Genomic DNA, 22,249 nt, shown 5'->3' with positions numbered 1-22,249 from the left:
CCACAAGATAGTCTCCCTCACTCCCCTTGCCCTCGACAAATATATTGAAACAGGCTATTTTCATTGTCTCTGCCTGACTCGACGCCCAACATTTGCTGTAGTACAGAATAAAGCAACAACATCCACCAACAGAAATCCGCTTAAAAGGGGGAAGACACACTACCGTCCCAGTCTCCAAATTTATCTCATTGGTGCTCCTCCCTCACGCCCCGTCATCCCTCAGCCAATCACCATTCACGAATTATTTTCCTCCCGTTTTCATTAGACGGAGAGACAGGAGGAACGAAGAGTTATTGGCCAATAGGGAATGTGCTTTGAGTATTGCGCGCTCCGAGTGGCGTGGCGTGCTGGCCTGCCGACTCTGGTTGGCTGGAACTGGCATCTGTGAAAAGATGGCGGCGGCTACAGTTGGGGCCGGTTTGGCAAGTGCGGATTTCTCTGATCTGCGCGGCATTAAGAAGCAGCTGCTGGATGTAGCAGAACGAAGTCGAGAGCGTGGTTTGCAGCACAGTGGAAAGTGGTGAGGCCGGGTTGTGTGAAGTGATGCTCGCCTTTTTTCTTGGTTCAAGAAAGCTGATTGGAGTGGTATATATACAGAACATCGGGGGTGAGGAGAGGTGCAGCATATGGCCACGCAGTGTAGAAGGAGAATGCTGTGGGAGCCAGCTGGGGAAGAGAAGGACTTATGGTTGTGAGGGAGGGGGTGCTGCATGTTGTTAACTATCCACGGTATTATAATATGTCATTTGAGTATTGTGCTGTTCTGTAAGCCAAAGGGTATTGTGGGCTATTATTAGCGGAACTCGAGTAATGGTAAGGGTTGTATCAACAAGTCTGTTGTCTTTAAGGGTTTGTGCCCATGGAAGTTTCACAGGCTACCATAGATCCTTCTTGTAGTATGAGTGAGGATATTTTAATTTTTAATTTTAATTTAATTAATTTAATTTATTGTATTTATATTCCGCCCTCCCTGCTTTCGCAGGCTCAGGGCGGATAACAGAATACAAATATACACATCATTAAAAACACCTTAAAAAACACAATAATCTCATCTCATCTACATATACATCATGGGGCATGTGTGCATGCATGCGTGTCCACAGTATGTTATCCTGAACCAGGGCAGTGAAATATAATGCTTTTTTTAATATAGTGGAATCTCTTGTAGGGCATCAGAGCTGGCTTTTGCCCTGGACCCTTTGCCATTGAATGAACTACCTCCTGCTCCTGTGCTTACAGAGGTATCCATAACCGTTTTTTCCCTAACACTCCAAAATCCCTTTACCCTGCCATGTTGTTGTGTGCTGAGAAATTGCAATTTAAGCAGTGATGGTAGTCAAAACAATAATATAAAACGAACAAATGGTCTCTTTGCCATCAAGTCAGTCTGTAAAACTTGGATAATTGATTGGTGACTTGTCTGGGGAAGGGAAGAGAAAGGTGACCATTTAGTGCATGTTGAATTTATATGCATGTTATTAAAGCTGAGTACAGTTGATCTTAATTTGGCCATGGTGATCCATGCTGTGATTACATGTAGGTTAGACTACTGTAATGAATCCACGTGGAATTCCTTTTGAAAACTGGGCTAAGGCATTTGAAAGACAGTCGCCTTGCATATTGTCCAGCTCACTAGCTAATATCATCTTTTCAATCCCTGCTTTCAGTACTGGCACCTTGCCTATGAAATGCCCTGCCCTTTGAGGCTCACCAGGCACCTATCATACTCTCTGTCAGGTGCAAGGCCAAAATATTTTTGTTTATCCAGGTTTTTACTTCCGTAGTCAATGTGTAACCTGGAAGCTGTTTTAGGTGGCTCATTTTAAGCTGCATAATGTTTTGTGCTGTTTTATGCTCAGTCTGGGTTTTTAATTGTTAACTATTGTATTTTGTTATATTTTACTTTTTAAACTGTCTTGAGATTGTATAGAGACTTTATAAATATACACAGAAATAATTTCGTTATTATTGCTGTTGTTTATTTATAGTCTGCCATTCTTATTGAGACCGAAGGTGGATTACATACTGCAAGTGAATACAATCTAATAAATAGCTAGGACATTCACAGAGCAAAATCAGCAGTTAGAATATTAAATGAAAACAAATACAGTAGGGTATAAAGACTAGAGATGGGCACGAACTGGGAAAAAACCAAACCACGTGGTACGTGGTTCGTCAAATTTCACGAACTATGAACTTTCAGGAACCTGCCCCTGGTTCATGAACCGGTTCGTTTGGTTTGTGAAAACAGCACATCTGGGTCAGAAATCATCACTTCCAGGCCAGCAGAAGGTCACTTCCGGGCCAGCAGAAGATCTGCAGGAAGTCCATCCTCAGTTGCCTAGGAAACTGATTGATTGGCACCAGGCTGTCTGCAGTCATGAATCAAAAAATGAACCAAACGAACCAGCCTAAAGTTCGTGGTGGTTTGTCAGAAATGGGATCTGACGAACCACGGTTCGTAAACCACAAACCGACCTGGTTCATATTTTTTGGTTCATATTTCGGTTCGTGCCCATCTCTAATGAAGACTAGCATAAAGCCAATCACATAGATGAATCCTTTCTGAATTAAAGCATAATGAATTAACATGACATCTTTAGCAATGTTGAACTATCCAGTAGGATTATATCTACAGCAGCAGACAATACTCAATAGCTTCCCTGTGCCTTTCCAAGGTGTCTCTTTGAGCTATTTCCTAGGACAGCCCTATAATCTGAGTAGGAAGCCCTCCTGTATAATTCAGTCTTGCATAGCTTTGTGGAAAGCCAGGAGAGGGGGAACTTTCCTGACCTCCGCAGGCAGACCATTCTACAAGGTGGAGGAGGCTACTGGAGACTTAGAGAAGCAATCCAAAGATTAAAGATCCATTAATTTACAAAATCCCTAGTAGTGCTGGAAATGAGGGTCATTAGTATTGCATATTTTTATGCAAGCAATTTGCTTCTTTAGTCCAAATGCCATTACTCATGCTCCTTTTCTTATATCTGTTCACCCTTTGAGGTTTAAATCAACAGTGCCAATAACTGAATTATTTTTTCCTTAATTATTTTTGTAGAAGCTCACATTTTGTTTTCTAGATAAGAAGGATTTATCTGACTCAATAAAAGCACCCTTGCTCTCACACTAGAACTTTGACAGTGCAATCCAATGGACTTAGACTGAAGTAACTCACCATAGGGTTGCAGTGTAAGTTTTGATGTGAGGATGTTGTTGTATTGAAGGCTTGAAGATAGATCAAGATGGGTAACCATGTTTGTCTGGAGCAGTAGAAAAGAGCAAGAATCCAGTAGCAACTATAAGATTGACAAAATTTGTGGTAGGGGAAGAGCTTTCATGAATCTGAAGAAGTGAGCTGTGACTCACAAAAGCTCATCCACTACCACAAAATTTGTTAATCTTATAGGTGCTACTGGACTCTTGCTCTTATCTACTGAAGTTAAAGAAAACTATGTCTTATCTGATCATTTCCTTCAGGATATAAGATTTTTTCCCCTCTTTCCTTAGGAAGATGCTTCTGATTTGGATGCTTACACCCTTGCTAAGTCTTACTTTGATTTGAAAGAATATGACAGGGCTGCCTACTTTTTACGAGGCTGCAAGAGTCAAAAGGCCTATTTCCTGTATATGTACTCCAGATACTTGGTGAGCCAGTAGGATAAAACAATCTGTTTTCTTGTCTTTTCTTGTTTTTATCAAGGACTCTGATTTCTAGCTCTTTTCTTTTTATCTGTAGCATCATTTTGACAGATGTTAATTTCCCCCTTTTTGTTTCTAGTAACTGGGTGAGTGTCATAGACAAACTGTACAGCATGATATAAAATTGTCATATATAGAGCAGAAACTGAAAAAATTCTAGTGCTCTATTTTTCCATGGAGAATTTTCTATTTCTAAAAATTCATTCTTTCATAACATTAATAACAATGAATGGATGTCATTGCCAATACAATATTAGGCAAGTTTGGCAGTTTCAGAGTTGTAATTAATGACTTTCAGGTGAATAGCCCCAAAATTGTGTAAAGGAGTATATGTATATTTTGTTAATGGTCTACCAGGGTATAATCAAAAACAAAGCTAAAATTCTTATTTATACATTGTGATTATCAATCTATTATTTAACTATGAGGTACTCCAGTGACCTCTATGAATGAGTGCTGAAATAGATGAGTGGAGAACCATATCCATGGCATATAATTCACACCTAGTGTATAGACAGGGTTTTTTCCTTAAACATGCATTACCTTTACAGTTTTACAAGTATTATTCTAATAAAAATAATTTTCAGATAAAGCTTGAATGTGTTTGAAAATAACATTTAAACCATGTTTGTTTTTTTCCTAATCAAATCTTTCGTTTGAAGAATCTGTTGCTGTTGGGACATAAAATTAAGATGAAGCACCTTAAAATTTAATTTTCTCTATATAAGTCAAAATCAACATGCTAAATCAGATCATGCTTTATTTTGGACGCCGTATTATTTCCCATTACATTTTCCAATTCTGATTTTTTGGGGGGAGAACTCTATCACTGGAAATTGCTTTCTCTTAAAGTTACTTTTTTTCTGTGTGCAGTCAGGTGAAAAAAAGAAGGATGATGAAACAGTGGATAGTCTGGGTAAGGAACCAAAACAAAATTTTCATCAATGTGGTTTTAATACTTATATAATGACCTATAGACTATAATACTGTAGCAGTGAGAACCTACCCTGGTATTCTAGGAATAGCCAAAATGCTAGGTGTGATGTTGTACGAAGTTGTTATGTGGCACGGTAGGTTAGAAGGGGAGGGAGATCTAGAAACAATACACCTGTGCCTCATTTTTTAATTTTTCACGCCATCATTTATCCAGCGACCTTGGTGCAAATCTTTGTACTTAATTCTTGGTAGTAAGAAAAAGACCATAGTAAAATAGACCTGCCCCACTTGGATCAAACAGTGTGCTGTTATCTTTGCAAGTTGTTTGGTGGGCAGGCAGAGATATTCACATGTTTAAAATCAGAACGTAGTGATTCTAAGAAAAATGGAGATTGATAGTGAGCTTTGGCTTCTGTGGCACTTTGGCAACTGTCAAACTGGGCATAGACATGCAAACAGAAAAATATGTATTTCTTAGTTTCATACCCTGCCATCTCATCCTAATAGGCTCGAGGCTAACATAAAATTAGCCTAATAGGCTCAAGGCTAACATAAAATTGATGAAAGTAATATATATCCTAAGCCAATGATGCTTAATGGCTTGGGAGCCACATGTGGCTTTTTGACATGTTGTCTGTAGTTCTTCTGAGCAGCGTTCCCCGAAGTGGCCCTTCAGCATGTTTCAGGAAAGTGGGCAAGGGGCATTTGTCTGGCAGGGCTTGTGATTTGTAGGTGATTCCCACCTTGAAATAGCTGCTGCCAGAGAATGTGTAAGCTGCAAGCCGCCTTGAGATGCAGGCCTCATGCCAGGGATGGAAATAAATGGCTCTCTGGTTGATGGTAAGTGCAGTTGTGGCTCTCCACAAGTGGAGTGAGTAACCATATAAGCCAACATGTTATCTATTACATGGTTTTCCCACATTTCCTCCAAGGAGCTTAGGGCAGCATATGTGGATCTCCCTGTTATGGATCAATGAATATAATTTTAGGATAGCACAGACTGTTTGAAGTGTGCAATAAAATCCCAAGGTACATTCCTATAGACTCAGATGGATAAGGAGAGAAGTAGAATTGACATATCAGTTCTACCCATTTGGTCATCCTGTTGCTGGCATTGAAAGTATTTCTGCACTTGGCACTCCAGCTTGCCCATAATACTAATTTTGGTGAATAGGGCATCAAAACTTTTTGTCTCTAGTTTTGAACTGATTTTTTCAAAAGTCTTCTTGGAATGGAATTTTCAGTCTCTGTCCTGAGTTCTGATTGACCCAAGAACTCCCAAACTGGAGAGAAAACCGTAAATAGCAAAGTCTGTGGTGCGGTTCTTTGTTCTTGGCCCGTTCAAGACATATGCGAGGCCATGTTCTGGCTGGGCAAGCCAAGTCTCCAACAGCTTCTAGGACAAGCCTCAGTATGTTTTTCTGCAAGGTGTTGCACCTTGAACCTAGCATTAGGGAGAGGAATGCTTAGATATTAGATATCTAGGTAGCAACTGCATTTTCATGTACTACTGTTTTATACCCAAATATCTTTGTAGTGGTTAGACAGTAAAACCCTTAAAGCCTAAGGAATGGTTTGACAGGAGAACTCTTGAGGATAATTCCTCCAGAAGCCAACAGCTTGGTCACTAACTGGCATTACTTATTTTAAGAGAAGTTCTGAAACAGAGAGCAAAGACAAGATGAAGAGGTGGAGGAAAGCCAGCACTCTTCACTCACGCAAGCACACACACTTGAGTTCATAGTTTAGTTAGGGGAATAAAGGGACTGACCAGAAGCAGCCTGGATCAATATTGGCACTGATCCACAATTGATCAAACCGAATAAGATTCTTCTGGTGGTAGCAGCTACTGATATTTATCCTGAGGTAGAAAGTCAGAAGGAGTAAGTTTTCAAAATGGATCTTACTCCTAGTAGCCTTAGCCGGATGTCCCAATACAGTGGGCAGAGTGAGCAGCTGAGGGGCTATGTGAACAGCTGTGTGAGGTGCATTAGGCTGAGAGAGGGTGTCTGGCAAAAGGTCACCCAATGAGCTTCATATCTGAGCAAGGGTTTCAGTCTGGGTTTTCCCCACCCTGGTCCAACATGCTCGCCATGGTATCACACTATTCTGTTCCATATTACTGTATTCTGTTATGTTAACATGCCTGGGGGAGATTATGCTTAATGCTCACATTCAATGTTCTAATGAAAATAATTCACAAAAGAGGTACCAGAGTTTGGAAAAACTACTTATATAAGGATGCTTTATTGCATTGTTTTATCCATGCATATGTGCACACTGGTAACAGAACAGGAAATAAATGCAAAATGAACTAAAAGCTGCAGCAGTCTGTGCATGATCCAACTCCAAAATTAATTTTAGACATGATTCTACTTAAACAGGAATCAAGAAATAAAGAGAAACTCCACAAACCCAGATTAATGGATAAAATCTTCTGAGCCCTACTAGCACAGTAGGAAAGCATGTCAGAATATAAAGAGCTTTCCTTAGCTTGCCAATGCAGCAATGGGAGCAGTGTATTCAGTTTGTCTGTCATTAAAACAAAATCTCCTGACCAAAAGACTGCCTGTAGCTTTTGTGCCTTGGACTTGGATTTATATCCATTTGCCACATTCCTGTATTAAACATTAAAGGCCTGTTTGACGTCCTGACTCGGATACCCCAAATTTGACCTAAAAACTAGTATGAGCTTGTCAGAAAGGCTTACATGATTTTGAAGGTCTGGCTTAGAAGTTAATAGCAAATAATGTCACACATATTTTGAAATATAAAATATCTTGGATAAAGCTGTTGAATGGGGCCGATGTGAAACATGGAAGGCCAACAGGTTTCATCCATATGGGATCAATTTAGAGATCAGTGAATTGAAATCTATGGCTTGGTCTGCAAAATCTTGGTCTTGGGTAATTGTAACTGTTCATTCTAACCTCGGGATCTGTTCAGTACTTGCCAGTGCTCTACACATTTAGATTTTGTAGGATTTTGTAGGAGTCAGTGAGATATGAAAGGCAGATTTCTTTCTTACAGGTCCATTAGAGAAGGGACAGGTGAAGAATGAAGTTCTAAGAGAGTTACGGGTAGAACTTAGCAAGAAACACAAAGCACGAGAGTTGGATGGATTTGGCCTTTATCTGTAAGTATCCAAGATATGCTTTGTCATAGTTATACAATGTGGGGACTACTGTATGTTAGTGTCCATACAGGAAAGTGAAATTGTGAAAGGAGCAGAACTTTTTCTTGGTATGTGCAAAATGTTAGAAATGTAATAAATCAAAACCTATCAGAGCACAGGATGCATGTGCTCTTGCCTGGTTGTGTTTCTCTTACTTTTTACACCCTACTAGGTATGGAGTGGTGTTGCGAAAGCTGGATCTAGTGAAAGAGGCCATTGATGTGTTTGTTGAAGCAACCCATGTTTTGCCTTTGCACTGGGGAGCCTGGCTGGAGCTTTGTAACTTGATCACAGACAAGGAAATGGTAATTTATGGGGTATTTGGGGGTGGGGGTGGTAATAATTTCAGCATCCTTCCTTTTAACCCAAGAGCCATTAACTATTCTATGGTTGGTATTGTTCTTGATTGTACTCCTGGCTCAGAAGTGTTCAGTTTGGCTGACAGATCTTTGGTGGTTGAGTATAACTTGGAAATGTTCGTCTTTCTCCTTTCTCAGGAACTATTCAAGTGACTGGGTGGATGGAATTGACCCCCTGTTCTTGCTTTTCCTTCTATTCTTGGGGGCTGCTGCAGTGATATTCTTGGGGGCTGCTAGAATAATGTTCTCTAAGTGTGTCTCTCTTCCATTTGGTGGTTGTTGCCAGCTGAAGTTCCTGTCCTTGCCAGATTCCTGGATGAAAGAGTTCTTCCTGGCACACATCTATACCGAGCTGCAGTTGATAGAAGAGGCTTTGCAAAAGTACCAGAGTCTCATTGATGCAGGCTTTTCCAAGAGCACCTACATTATCTCCCAAATTGCAGTAGCCTATCACAATATCCGAGGTCAGTGAACCCTCCTTCAGGCTTGAGTAACATTCTGCTCTCCCCTGTCCTCTCCTGTGCTTACTGTAGTGTGTGACTTTCTTTCTTCAGATATTGATAAAGCTCTGTCCATCTTCAATGAACTAAGAAAGCAAGATCCTTACAGGATAGAAAATATGGACACCTTCTCTAATCTACTTTATGTCAGAGTGAGTATAGTTTCCTTGACTACATTTTCCTGAAATGCACCATGCCTCAGTCCTACAGTAACCACAATCCAGTAATTTGCATATTGAATTTGTCTTTATCTCCAAAAATTTATGGGTGTAAGTATATATCCTCAGAAATTGATTCCTTTGGAGTTCATTTGGACAGCTGCTTATTAAGCATGTTAGAACTGCAGCCTTAAATAGATGGACACAATGATACGTTGGGCAGAAGCAAATATATTTGATGAGGATAATAAAAAAAATTAGACTACAACAAAATAATGATATTGCTAGAGAGCAGTGGAGTAAACAAACAATATTTGTTATGTGGAGATTACTAAACTGCCTGGAACTAGTATTATGGGGCTTTGAGAGTTAGAGGCAACTGCCTGAAATGTTTGGTATTAATTATTGCTTATGACTTTCAGATTTCCCATGTCACTAATATTTTATTGTTCAGGTTTAAGTAATAAATAGAGTAATGTGACTGAACTACTTTTTCTTAAAAGGAGTATTGCATTGTAAGAGATGTTTGACAGTAGATCCCTGTGTCTCCATCGGCTTTATCACCCAGTAGGTGCAGGCAACAACATAATTTCAATTGGCCTTGTTTTGGTTTCTGTCCCTGCAGTTTTGAAGGTTCTGCAGGTCAAAATGTTGACATTTAACAGAATACTTCTTAACAAAATGCCAAAATGAATTCTAAGACTTGCAGTACTTTTCTTCCTTCACTGCCCAGTTTTCGAGAGTATGGTTCTGTCCCCTTGTCTTCATACTTATCACCTTCCTTTGTCTCCCACTAGAGTATGAAGCCTGAACTGAGCTATTTGGCTCACAACCTGTGTGAGATTGACAAGTATCGTGTTGAGACCTGCTGTGTGATTGGTGAGAGTTTGTTTTCTTATTTGTTTGAAAAGGAATTGAAGAAAGTTACTTCATCCTGTTTTTAACACGTATTAATAGAGCTGTTAATTCCAGCTCTTAGACAGCTTTTTGTTCGTTGACTATTTTGCATTTGCTCTAGGGAACTACTATAGTTTGCGATCCCAGCATGAGAAAGCAGCCCTCTACTTCCAGAGAGCACTGAAACTGAATCCTCGGTATCTTGGAGCATGGACCCTCATGGGCCATGAATACATGGAAATGAAGAACACATCAGCAGCTATTCAGGCATATAGGTGTGTACAGATGAGTGGCAGAGGCTTTGGCTTGTGTCAAGGATGGGGAATGCTTTAACAAGATCCTTTCCCAGGGTTTCCCCTTTCCCAGCTTCCTCTGCAGGCTAATCTGCTTGTACTGCCTTAACAGATTCAGGCCATTATGTGCTTTTAATTGTCTCCATACATGCCATGACTTTCCCCTTCTTACAGACATGCCATAGAGGTAAACAAAAGAGACTACAGAGCATGGTATGGTCTGGGGCAAACATATGAGATCCTCAAGATGCCATTTTACTGCCTCTATTACTATCGAAGAGCCCATCAGCTCAGGTAAAACTACCCAGCAAACTTTACTTTTTACCAACTGTATCTCTTTCTTCCCACACTTACAACTCTTAGTGTGTGGAGTCAGATTCCTACATACTAACGGAGGTTTTTATTTGGCACATCTGTAAACAGTGTTAGTGGTGTGCCTTGTCGTGGCTGTCTGCCAGTCATAAAATCTTGCTTTCTAGTACAGGATGTGGATTCAACAGAGGCAGAAAATGCTAACTGTTTATAAACAATTATTTTCATTTTGTAGCAAGACTTTAGGCACATAGTATAATCTGCATCTTTACACTTTTTGCAAGCAGTGTCCTGACTCCAATGCACTGAGATTTTTTAGTATATGACATTTTTAATTTTTGTTAGCAGCCCTGAGCCTCTGGGAAGAATACAATAAACATATGTTAATAAATAAATTCAATGTGGGCAGGGGGAGTATCCAAATTTTAAATAGAGAAAGTTTGCAATCAGTATTTGAGTAGTGAAACTTGGATTTTTTTTTTTGGCATCAAATTCTAGTTCTTTTACTCTGTGGTATTGGGAGAGAGCAGAGGGAGCTTGGTGTACTAATGATTTTTGAGATGAGATGTAGGTCTCAATCTAAGATGTCTTTTGAGTTCTGAGTGAGTTGGGTACCTTGTCATTTAACTCTGTTCTTCACAGACCAAATGATTCTCGTATGCTGGTTGCTCTTGGAGAATGTTATGAGAAATTAAATCAGCTCATAGAAGCCAAAAAGGTGAGAGCGCAGATTCACTGTGGAAGGGCAACTGGGGTCTTATGCCATGACCCAAGTAAAGAATTGCAAGGGTCTCGGCTAAAATAGACTATTATTGGTATTTTAGATACGTTTTTATTTGGGTCTTCCTGGGTGTCATATTTTGAGAATGATCTGGTGAATGTAATTTTATATGGCTGGACCATATAAATCACAGTATTAGTTTTTAGGCATCCTTCACCAAGTAGTTCTTGAAATGGAATGAAATGGAATGGACACTGTTTTCCATGTCTGTAAACTTCTAGGGTCTCTCATTGTGTGATGGGGATTGTTGTTCAAACGGCTTTCTTATTTGCCACAGTCTTAAGAGTTCCAAAAAGGAGTGTGTGATGCAATTGTGTCACTTAAAATTCTGTTATATTGGAGTTCCAATGGCAGAATAATTCTGGTATCATGGTCTCTCTGATATGTTTTATTCTTTCACCTCTGCTGGAGGGGAGAATGGAGAATAAGTATGAATTTTGCCCCTATTCTGGACTACACTGTTTTGTTTTGACTGTTCTTTCTTGACAGTGTTATTGGAGAGCATATGCTGTAGGAGATGTGGAAAAAATGGCATTGGTGAAACTAGCAAAGTGAGTAATGAACGGTTGTTTCAATTGTGTTGGACTTCAAGATAGGTCTCCCGTAATAACAGCACACATGTTGATCCCCTGACTTTATGAAAGTAGCCTTTTGGAAATGCTTCAGAGTGGTGAGCTCAAGCATGTATGTTTATTTAAAACCCTCAAGCATTTACGCTTTGTTTTAACAATATAAAGTACTGTTTTGTCCTGTGAATGGGCTTTCATATCTGACAAACTCCATGGGCTCAGTTCTGCCTTATAACAAACTTTAGAGTTCAGATCTGTAAAGTCCAAACTGAAGGTGAGTAATAGGTATTTTCTGCTCTGGTAGGTAGGAGTGTGTGTTTGTGTATTGTAACCAAGGATAACCTTTCCCTCCCCGATCAGACTGCATGAACAGATGAATGAATCGGAACAAGCTGCTCAGTGCTACATCAAATACATCCAAGACATCTATTCCTGTGGGGTGAGTCAGATCTTACATGACTTTAGGAATGGAAAGAGTCAAGGATATATGGTCCATGGTGAAATTCTGCACGAGCCTACCTAATTATTATTTTGTTAGGGATCATGAAAACATTATCGTTTTGCTAAATATTGGGAACCTAACACAAGTACAATGGCACCTTAAAGACTAACAGCATTTATTTAAATAGGAACTAAATATTGTTAGTCTTTAAAGTGCCACCAGAATTTTGTTTTGCTGCAATGGACTAACATTGGTTGTTCCCCCTTTGCAATCTCAATGTTTAACCTTTTGCTTGTGTTAGAAAAGAATTTAGAAAACAGTTTTTTTAATTTAATCCAAAGATTTTATACACCCCCAACAATTAAATTGATATTGAAACTGAGCTACTGGGTCTGCACATATTTCTAATCCTTGTTATATACTTGTAGCACATTGTCCTAGTCTGGATTATGGTAAATTTATGGTAGTGGCCTTGGATCATCTATGGAGACCTCCCTTATTCTTGTTTGAATGCTACCTCTGGTACAGCCAAAACCTAAATGCTTTGTCCTGCTCTAGGAGATAGTGGAGCACCTAGAAGTGAGCACTGCCTTCCGTTATCTGGCTCAATACTACTTCAAGTGCAAACTGTGGGATGAAGCTTCAGCCTGTGCCCAGAAATGCTGCGCATTTAATGATGTGAGTTCTGATCCTGTTTTCAGTAGATGATTTTGGATCACTTCAAAGAATCCTAAATGGCATCAATCACATGTTTGTTAGACCACATCCAGTGAAGCATCTTCAGCCAGATAACATGTCCTTTATGCAAGCATTCTTAGAATGAACACACAAGACTACCTCTTTAAAAAAAAAAAGTTTTCACCCTACCTACTAACCTTGGTGACATGGGAAAATCAGTATTGTATGAGATGGCAAGAGGCACAGCAGTGGGACAAAAGTAGTAAAGGAAGTATGAGCAGAAGATGAAGCAGCTGTCAAGAATGCTGTTAGTACCAGTCTTAAAAAGTCATTCATTACATAGATTGTCAGAGTGGCCATACATGAAGAAGTCAGCGTGAAGGGTTTCCATTATCGTGCCATTATCATGCCATTTTGAGACTCTGGGTTCAAGTCAAGCAGGAATTATCCATTATCATGTCTAGAAACAATAACAATAACATTTAGAAAAGTTCAGCACTTAAAATGTATACTATATCATTGTTATACCTCATAGTCATATTTTTATATATCTGTCACAATGACATTTTTACAAGCTGAGTATTTTATTTAAACTTGGACAGAAAACAAACTTCATGATCAAATGTATTAACCATCAAAACTCACCTAAATTATTAGCAAGTTTATGAGCAATGCAGAGTTTTTTGACAATGTAAAAACTAACCACTTCGTTATGTCAGATGTTTTTGTCTGCTTTGTCAGATTCTTAAGTACATTAAATTGTCTCCCATATCAACCTTCTTACAGGCTAAGATCAGCATCTGTGTCTCTGTATATTCCCACTCATGCTATAAAACATGTTGTGGCCAGGACACAGACCTTTCTCTGTGGTTGTACCTCAGCTATGGAGTTTCTCTCCACAGCAGTCTTTTAAGTTTCAGGTTCTAGGTGAAAGCTTGAATGTTTGCCTTGGCATTTTGTTAATTGATTCTGTAATTTGTGTTTTGTCTAGACTGCTTTGTTGAGATAGCTATATTATGTTCTTTAACTGCCTGTTGGACCCACTGGAAAAGCTCACAGAATGTGTTGGTAGAACAGCTTTTCCCTTGCCTTTCCCTTTCTCAAGCAGCCTATCATTTATCGCAAAATCTCTCTTTGAGGATTACAGAGCATTGCAAACAAAATGTGTGACAAGATGCAAATTGAAGAGGGAGAAGCAATTTTACTCAACCCGCCCTCTTTCTGTTGTTACTACAGCACCTCATCCTTGATTCATTGTGTAAGAGAGGCTCCCCAATCCTCAGAGAGGAGTTTCAGGACTATTTTTACCCTGGTTTTCTCCTAATGGGTACCTAAAGTAGCTTACAATGTCATTATCTCCCTATCAATTTTATCCTCACAGCGACCCTGTGAGGTAGGTTAAATTGAGAGAGTTATTGGTCTAGGGTCCCCCAGCAAGTTTCCATGCTAGAATGAGAATTTAAACTTGGTTTTCCAGTTCCTAGTTCAACACACATGAAGCTGCCTTCTATTGCATCAGTCCACTGGTCCATCAAAATCAGTATGCAGCAGCTCTCCAGGGTCTCAAGTGGAGGTCTTTCACATTAGATCCAGTTTGGCATAGTGGTTAAGACCAGTGGGACTCTAATCTGGAGAATTGGGTGTGATTCCCCCCTCTTCCACTTGAAGCCAGCTGGGTGACTGAGTCAGTCACAGTTCTTTTAGAGCTCTCTCAACCCTGCCCACCTCACAGGGTGATTGTTGTGGGGATGATAATAATAACATACTTTGTAAACCGCTCTGAGTGGGTGTTAAGTTGTCCTGAAGGGCGGTATATAAATCGAATGTTGTTGTTATTATTATTACATGTGATCCTTTTAACTGGAGATGCCAGAGATTGAACTTGGGATGTTCTGCATGCAAAGGAAAAGCTCTATCACTGAGCCATGGTCCCTTGCTCTGTACCATACTTGAGGAAGGGAAAGATCCCCTCCATCAACTCCTTCCATGATTTTTTACAATGTTTTATGCTCCTATGCTGTTTTTATTCTGTCTTACTGGTAGTTCTGATTTGATTGAAACCAGCTGTATGTTGTAAGCTACTTCAGGCAAATTTTGTGGAGAAGTGGTTAAGAAATATACGAAATGGTAAAAGCCAATAATTTATTGAAGTCTAAATCATGGTTTCCGTATTGGAGTACTGGAAAATGTTTGTTTGCTTGTTTAAACATTTTACAATCCTCCTACTAATGACCAAGGTGACTTGCAATGTATTTATCAGTAAAATATAAAATAGTAAACACCATTAAAACAAATGAACAAAAAAGGCAACACAGCTGGTTATACTCAGGAAAAATTCATGTAACTTGTGTTATAATAATTTTGCCCTTTAATAAATATGTTTTCTTTCTACTCTAGACAAGAGAAGAAGGGAAAGCTCTCTTGCGGCAAATCTTACAGCTACGCAATCAAGGCGAGACATCCTCCACAGAGATTGCCACACCCTTTTTCCTACCTTCTTCACTGTCTGCCAACAACACTCCAACACGCCGTGTGTCACCACTAAACTTGTCTAACATTACACCATAAATGGTGCCTGCCTCTGTGAGCTGGCTAGAAAATGGATTTTATTCTAACACCATCTCTCCAGGGAAGGGTCTCAGTTGAGTGCTGTTTTCTTTAGAGGTCTGAATGCAGAAGTTGTTGGGGATGGCTGTTACACTGTTCCAGTCAAAGATGAGTGGCACAGATTGACCCTAGGTATGGAGTGAACTGCTTTTCATCAACCACCTTCTTATTAGAAGGATACTTCTGTGTAAGAGATTACTTTCTCTATATTGAAATTTAGTTGGAATTGCTGCTCTGCCTATTTCTTCTTCACTATATCCCTTTCCTGGGTATCATAACAACATGAGTAGTACCTTGTTCAACATAAACAGACCGGTTCTGATTGGAAAGGGTAAATAATGCCTTACACTAAATGGATTGAGGAAATAAGTCATTTCACCTCTAGACCGTTTGCTGGATGCTTCTCAGTTTTGGAATGGAGCAGCTGCTTAGGTTAGCTGGTGGTAAAAAGAACCCATGCAAATGGGGCGAAGGGGAGCAGAAGGGTCATAGCTCAGTGCTGTTTCTGTGGATAGCGAATGCAAAAGAGCATGGATAACAAAAAGCAACTGGGTGGAATTAAGCCTCTGCAGCATAATGTCTGACTGAGGCTGTTGTGCAACTTAATGACATGGCCTGAAGTGATAATTCAGGTAAAGGATGACCTATCAAAATTTCTTCAAGCTTCTAGTGCAATTTTGTCATTGATTTTCCTGGCTGTGGAAAAGTCAATTGCTTATTGAAAGGCAAAACATCTCAGCTGGCTTTTTGTCTCAGGAATAAGGTAGGAACATTCCTTCAGAGCAACCACGTTCAGGTCTTTGAACCAGGAGCTGGTATGTTATAGAACAGTACCCTATCGGCACGCATGCTTCAAATGTGGAATATGATTTTGCAGACTAAAATAATGGTTGTGACCAATCTGTGTTGCAACCAAGTAGTATAGTGGAACAACAACGGTACAACTGCTGCAACCAACAAGAAAAGAATTCTGGGATTTAGAACAAGGTCTTGGGGTTTTTTTACAGTTAACTGGCTGGTCAGATCAAGCAACCTTATCAGTTTCTTTGACCATTTTTTTTTAAATAGTGCCTCTTTGCCCTTTTTCTGCTAAACAAATTAGGACTTCATCATGTAAGCTGAGGGGGGAGACTACAGTACCTCCTTATTCATTTGATGTGTTTTTATACTGCCCCTTTTATCTTTGCTCCATCCTGTGAGTAGGGACCCATTGATGGCTGGGTGAGATAGTTAACTGTGTTTCTACTAGGAAAGCTCCCCACAAGGCAACCTATAATGTTTAGATTAATCAGACCTGTAAATAAAAAGGAACACAATTCTTACATCAGCAGATGGATAGGCCACTGCAGGCTTCTTTGTTTTTAACGGAGTCCTAATATTCACCAACCATGGCTAGTCATGGGGCAGAGCTAGACACAAGAAAGGAAGGTAGCATGTGGTCCATTGGGAAAGTATCCTTTTCTTTCTGATCTTCACACACACACTTTTTTTTTACAGCTTACTGTTCTTCCTTTCTTCCCCAAGAAGTAGAATTAAAGGACAGGTTGCTTCTGAGGACATGTTCAGGCAGGGAATTAACTAAGGGCAATTAGTGAATCTGTAAAAGATATAAATTCAGTTGGAAGAAAAGAATTACAGGGCAGCATTTAAGGACAGTGTTGCATTTTAAACCTGCAGCATACTGAAACTGATAGAGTAACATCTTCTATAAAGCAGTTTCATTATAACACTCTTTGCCCTGGCTGTAGGAAGGCTGAAAGTGATGTGGCACTGGGGAGTGATGGGCCCAACTATGTTTAGATAACTGTAAAAGATCTGTGTGGCTGAGAAATAAGGCCTCAGTAGGAATGGTTGGGCTGATGGAGAATGAAGCCACAGCTTTCCCACTCTCAAGGTTAGACCTGGAGGATGACCCAGAGAATCACCCCAGGCCAGGAGCTTAACAAGAGCAGTCACATGCACAGAATACTGGTAAATAACACCTCCTGCAGCCCCTGGGTCATTTTGGCTGTTAAAAATGGGGGAAGAGAGTGGTGGGGAAGGCAGGAGCCTGATCAGAATTGGGTCTGTCTGCTTTTTACACAAGGGTTGGCACTGAGATTTGCAGAGAACAACTGTTGGAGGGCATTCTTAGCATTGTTCATGGATTGCCATCTAGCCTCTGCTTTAAACCCTCCCAATAAAGATAAGTCAACCACCTCCCACAGAAGTCTGTTCTACCAAGGAACTGCTCTGTCAGGAACTTCTTCCTAATGTTTAGGTGAAAACCCTTATGGTTTAACTTTAACCTGTTGGTTCTGGTTTGACACTTTGAAGAAAAAGAAGACAACTCCATCGTATATGTGACAGCCCTTCAAGTATCTGAAGATGGCTATCACATCAACTCTCAGTTGTCTCTTCTCCAGCCTAAACCTAACCCAATTCCTTCAGCCTTTCTTCATAGGACTCTAGTAATCTCACCATGTTTGTAGCCCTCTTTTGGACATGTTCCAGCTTGTCAACATGCTCCTTAAACTGTGGTGCCCAAAACTGGGCACAGTATTCCAAATAAGGTGTAACCTGAGTATAAAAAATGGTACCGTCACTTCGCATGAGCTGGACACTATACTTCTGTTTGATCAACCCAAAACCACAGTTGCTTTTTTAAGCTTCTGTGCTTTACTACTGGCTCATGTTTAGTGTGTGTATATTATTATGATCCAAAATCAGAATCAGAATAATCAACTGACATATACGTTGAATACATGTAATAAATATATAAAGAGATACTAAACATAAAATGCAATTCTTAATTAAAGTTTGCTAAAACAAAGCTGTGTTCTTCTGCCTAATTAAACATGCCAAGGCACAAAATCTAGCTACTTTAAAAGAGATTTCATTACAGCAATTGTCAAGGAATGAAATACAAAATTGATTGGATATACCAGGATAATGGTGGAGTGATGTTGTATGTATTCTGAATGTTTTGGTAAAACCAGCAGTAGAAGAGGGCATATTCAATTGTTTCTACCATACCAGAATGACATGGACAGAGACATTTCTCATATGAGATACGAGTGTATCTCCCATCAAGAAGGGCAGATGGAAGGACATTAAATCAGGCAAGGGTAAAAGCTCTGTTTGGAGAATTCTAGTATATGAAAATGGAACAAAGTTTTGGTGGTAATTCCCCACTGCTGGAAAGAGTTGGGTTTCAGATCTGGCCAATTGGAGAGAAATGTCCTGTAGTCTCTTGTTTAATTATTGTTTTAGCTCCTTGGTAGCCCAGATGTAAAAGCTGACCTGGAGAAATGTAGGAGTTGTAGTTTGTTCTCTATTGTTCCCATCCCCTCGATTGAAAACTATTCCCAAAATTTAAAGAAGTTAATCGGGGGGGTGGGGGGTGGGCGTTTAGCTTCAGGCAGAAACATATAACATGCAACCAAACGTGATTCTAATGTTACCAGGCCTGCCTCTAGTCTAAACATAGTGTTGGGTACATATCGAGGCACTCCAAATAAGGATCTTAAAAATTTTGACTGAATAGTTTCCAATTTTAGATAGTCGTTATAGAAACTGGCCTGTGATCCATACATAAGCTGAGGCACTTTACCCTGAAAGACTTTCAGTGTGTCTGGAATATGAGATCCCCCTTTTCGTATGGAAAAATCTTAATGATGCTAAGGCCGATCTTTGAGCGGATTATGTTATCTGAGAGAATTGAGCTGTCTATGAACCAGATGACTGAAATGCAATGCCTAGATAATTGAACGCTTTAACTTGGTCTGTTTTGTGATCATCTATCTGCCATTTGTGCTTTACAAACCTTTTGGTGAATACAAGTATTTTCATTTTGGAGAAATTGTTAAGTGCTGTTCCTTACAATACGCCTGGAGGGCTCTTCTTGACCCTACTTTAGTGTACGACAAGATAACAGTGTCATCTGCATATATGAGTATAGCAATTGGTCTGTTCACCTTATTTGGTGGGTGGAAATCAGGATTGGATATAATCTGTACCATGGAGTTAATGTAAAAGTTAAATAATAATGGGACAAGGATACATCTTTGTTTTACTCCTCTCCTGACTGGAACCTTATGGGACAGATGCTCTTGTGGATTACATCTCACTGCCAGCTAGTTATTTTCATGTGAGCCAGTTTGGTGTAGTGGTTAAGAGCACAGGACTCTAATCTGGAGAGCCGGGTTTGATTCCCCACTCCTCCACGAAGCCAGCTGGGTGACCTTGGGCGAGTTACAGTTCTCTGGAGCTCTCTCAGCCCCACCCACCTCACAGGGTGATTGTTGTGGGGTAATAATAACACTTTGTAAACTGCTCTGAGTGGGCATTAAGTTGTCCTGAAGGGCGGTATATAAATCGAATGTTATTATTATGTTATTATGTAGTGTGTGTATGTAGTATGTAGGGCAAGGAGCCTATGGTATATTGTGGAGACTTCAAATTTTAATCCGAGTATTGTGTGAGATGCTGTCAAATGCCATCCTATAACCTACAAAGATTCAGAGGAGTTAGCTTTGTTAGTCTGTAGTAGCAAAATAGTAAAGAGTCCAGTAGCACCTTTAAGACTAACCAACTTTACTGTAGCATAAGCTTTTGAGAACCACAGTTCTGTCAGATGCATCAGCCGAAGAGAACTGTGGTTCTTGAAAGCTGTCTAGCTGTATTATTTCTCCACCAAATGGCACAGGATGCATTGATCCATTGTAGAATGACCACTTCTGAATCCTGCTTGCTCTTCCACTAAGGTGCTCCCTGTCAATCCAACCCCATAATTTCCAGTATATAGCTTACCACACTGAGCAGGCTGATAGGCCAATTGGAATGATCGGCTCTAGTGTTGCCTGGTCCAGGTTGGGAAATTCCTGGAGATGTTGGAGGTGGAGCCCAGAGAAGGTGGGGTTTGAGGGGTGGGAAGGACCACAGGTGGGTATAATGCCATGGAGTTCATTCTCCAAAGCAGTCATTTTCTCCAGGGGAGCTAGTTTCTGTTGCCTGGAAATCAGGATCTCCAGCCATCACCTGGATGGCTCGTCTGTTGGAACAAAGAAATGTGGTGCAGGACATCATGTCCTCTGTGCCCAATGTGCAAGGGGGAGAGGAGTTCAGCATTAGCTCCATGACTGGCTAGTCCTCACTCCTTTTTAAAATATATATATATATATATATATGGGGTAACAGCCAGACCCAGTCACCGGGGATCCTGGCAATTTGTTCAATGTAAGTGAAAAGGGCTGCAAGGACCAGGGCCCACCATTCAATACCCGATTTAATCAGCCCTGGGGGATCAAATCTTTTCCAGGGGCCTTCCCTGGTCGCATCTGAGCTACAAGCCTCTTAACTTCTGATGCTGACACTGGTAGCCGAGGTGGGAGATTGTTTATGTCCCTGGAGGGTGGGGTGCTTGGGTAGGCTTTTTGCATATAGTGCAAAAAAGTGGGCCTCCCGGATTTTGGCAGAGATCTTACAGGAAAGTGTCGGGCCCTCTGAATCAATGCTTCTAGAAACTATTTTCCAAGACAGATGCATCTTAGCAGCCTGGTTAGGTTGGAGCCAGGCTGTTTTTTATATTGCTGTTTTAAGCCATATAAGTCTGAGGGAATTACTAGCAAATTCCATACCTTGTAACTATTAAACTTAGGGGGTTTTTTTGCTATCAAGCATTCGTGATCAAACCAAGATTGAGAAGGATATCTGGCTTTCAAGGGCTGCAAGGCAGGATTGTTTACCATAAACAGATATTGCCAACCCTTAACGATTTATATATAACATTCTAGGGTGGCTTCAGTGATCCCAATTATAAAACCACAAAGCTGGTCAAACCTATCAGAACTGAGAAAGATTTTGGATTGCTTGCATTATACCATTTAATTATTTTGTATCCAGAGCTCTGCCTCAATTTTTTTTCAAAAAGTGGACTGATGAGTTTTGAAACCTTAGTGCTACATTAATTGGCAGATGATGTTCAGTGTATGGTCTACTAAGACTCCTAGATCCTTTTCACATGTACTGCTGCCAAGACAAGTCTCCCTCATCCTACAATTATGCATTTTTTCCTACCATGCATGATAATCCAGTTTTATACACCAAAGTGATGCTTTTTAGCAACAATGTTCTTTTCAGTGCCATACTTTACAATAATCTTTACTCTGATGGTTACTGGGATTTTACAGGTGATTTGAAAATGTAGCAGACCGCCATGGCTGCAAAGATGTGATTAAGAAGGTGTGACAGGAAGACAGCAAAAGACGGAACAGGATTAGAAGTATACTTGGCAATGCAGATAAGATGGAATGGGAAAGGGGCAGGAGCTGGAGGCAGCAGAGATTCCTGACCTACAATGTTTCTCAGAAGAAAAGCATGTGTATGAGAAAACTGAAGCCAAGAACAAACAGGCCAATGAGGAGGGGGGCTGTTATTGGCAGTAGAACAGCTGCAGTCTCTGCCCTGCACATCTATAAGCAAGCAAGAAAAACTTGCTGGGACAAACAGCTTCCAGTGTGAGCATGAAAGTAACTAAAAATTTCTGGACAAATTAAGAACTAGCTAGAAAGTCAGATCATACTTAACTAGTCACATAGAAAATTTGATTTAAGAGTACAAGATTTTTTTTAAAAAAAAACTACCATTCAAGTTTGTAAAATCACCGCTGGCTTAAAAGAATATTTAAAGTAATAGATTTGTTACATGGGTTATCTTTCAAGTATCATCAGCTACAGCAGTTAAAAGCCTTCCTGCAAAAGAAGGCTATCTGTGAACCCCCCAGATTCATGTTTGTGGTTTTCTTTTGAACATCTCAGAATGTTGCAGCAAGATAGTGCTTTCTGTATTCCTGTTTTTTGTATT

At 40.1% G+C, this 22,249-nt stretch overlaps 1 protein-coding gene across 1 annotated transcript; it reads left to right on the top strand.

Annotated features, from left to right (window-relative positions):
• The first annotated feature begins 392 nt into the window (after window positions 1-392).
• Window positions 393-15,636, top strand: CDC23 (cell division cycle 23). The gene is made up of 16 exons (XM_054978594.1): window positions 393-520; window positions 1,169-1,241; window positions 3,508-3,645; window positions 4,573-4,615; window positions 7,666-7,771; window positions 7,983-8,115; window positions 8,456-8,633; window positions 8,724-8,821; window positions 9,625-9,706; window positions 9,846-9,999; window positions 10,192-10,311; window positions 10,972-11,047; window positions 11,600-11,661; window positions 12,040-12,118; window positions 12,680-12,799; window positions 15,197-15,636. Exons 1-16 carry the CDS (start codon window positions 393-395, stop codon window positions 15,365-15,367), a joined length of 1,761 nt encoding a protein of 586 aa, XP_054834569.1. The 3' UTR covers window positions 15,368-15,636.
• The last annotated feature ends 6,613 nt before the right edge of the window (window positions 15,637-22,249 follow it).

The sequence above is a fragment of the Eublepharis macularius genome, chromosome 4 (genome assembly GCF_028583425.1).
Source record: "Eublepharis macularius isolate TG4126 chromosome 4, MPM_Emac_v1.0, whole genome shotgun sequence".
Classification (NCBI taxonomy): Eukaryota; Metazoa; Chordata; class Lepidosauria; order Squamata; family Eublepharidae; genus Eublepharis; species Eublepharis macularius.
This window is presented reverse-complemented; position numbering and strand designations above follow the sequence as displayed.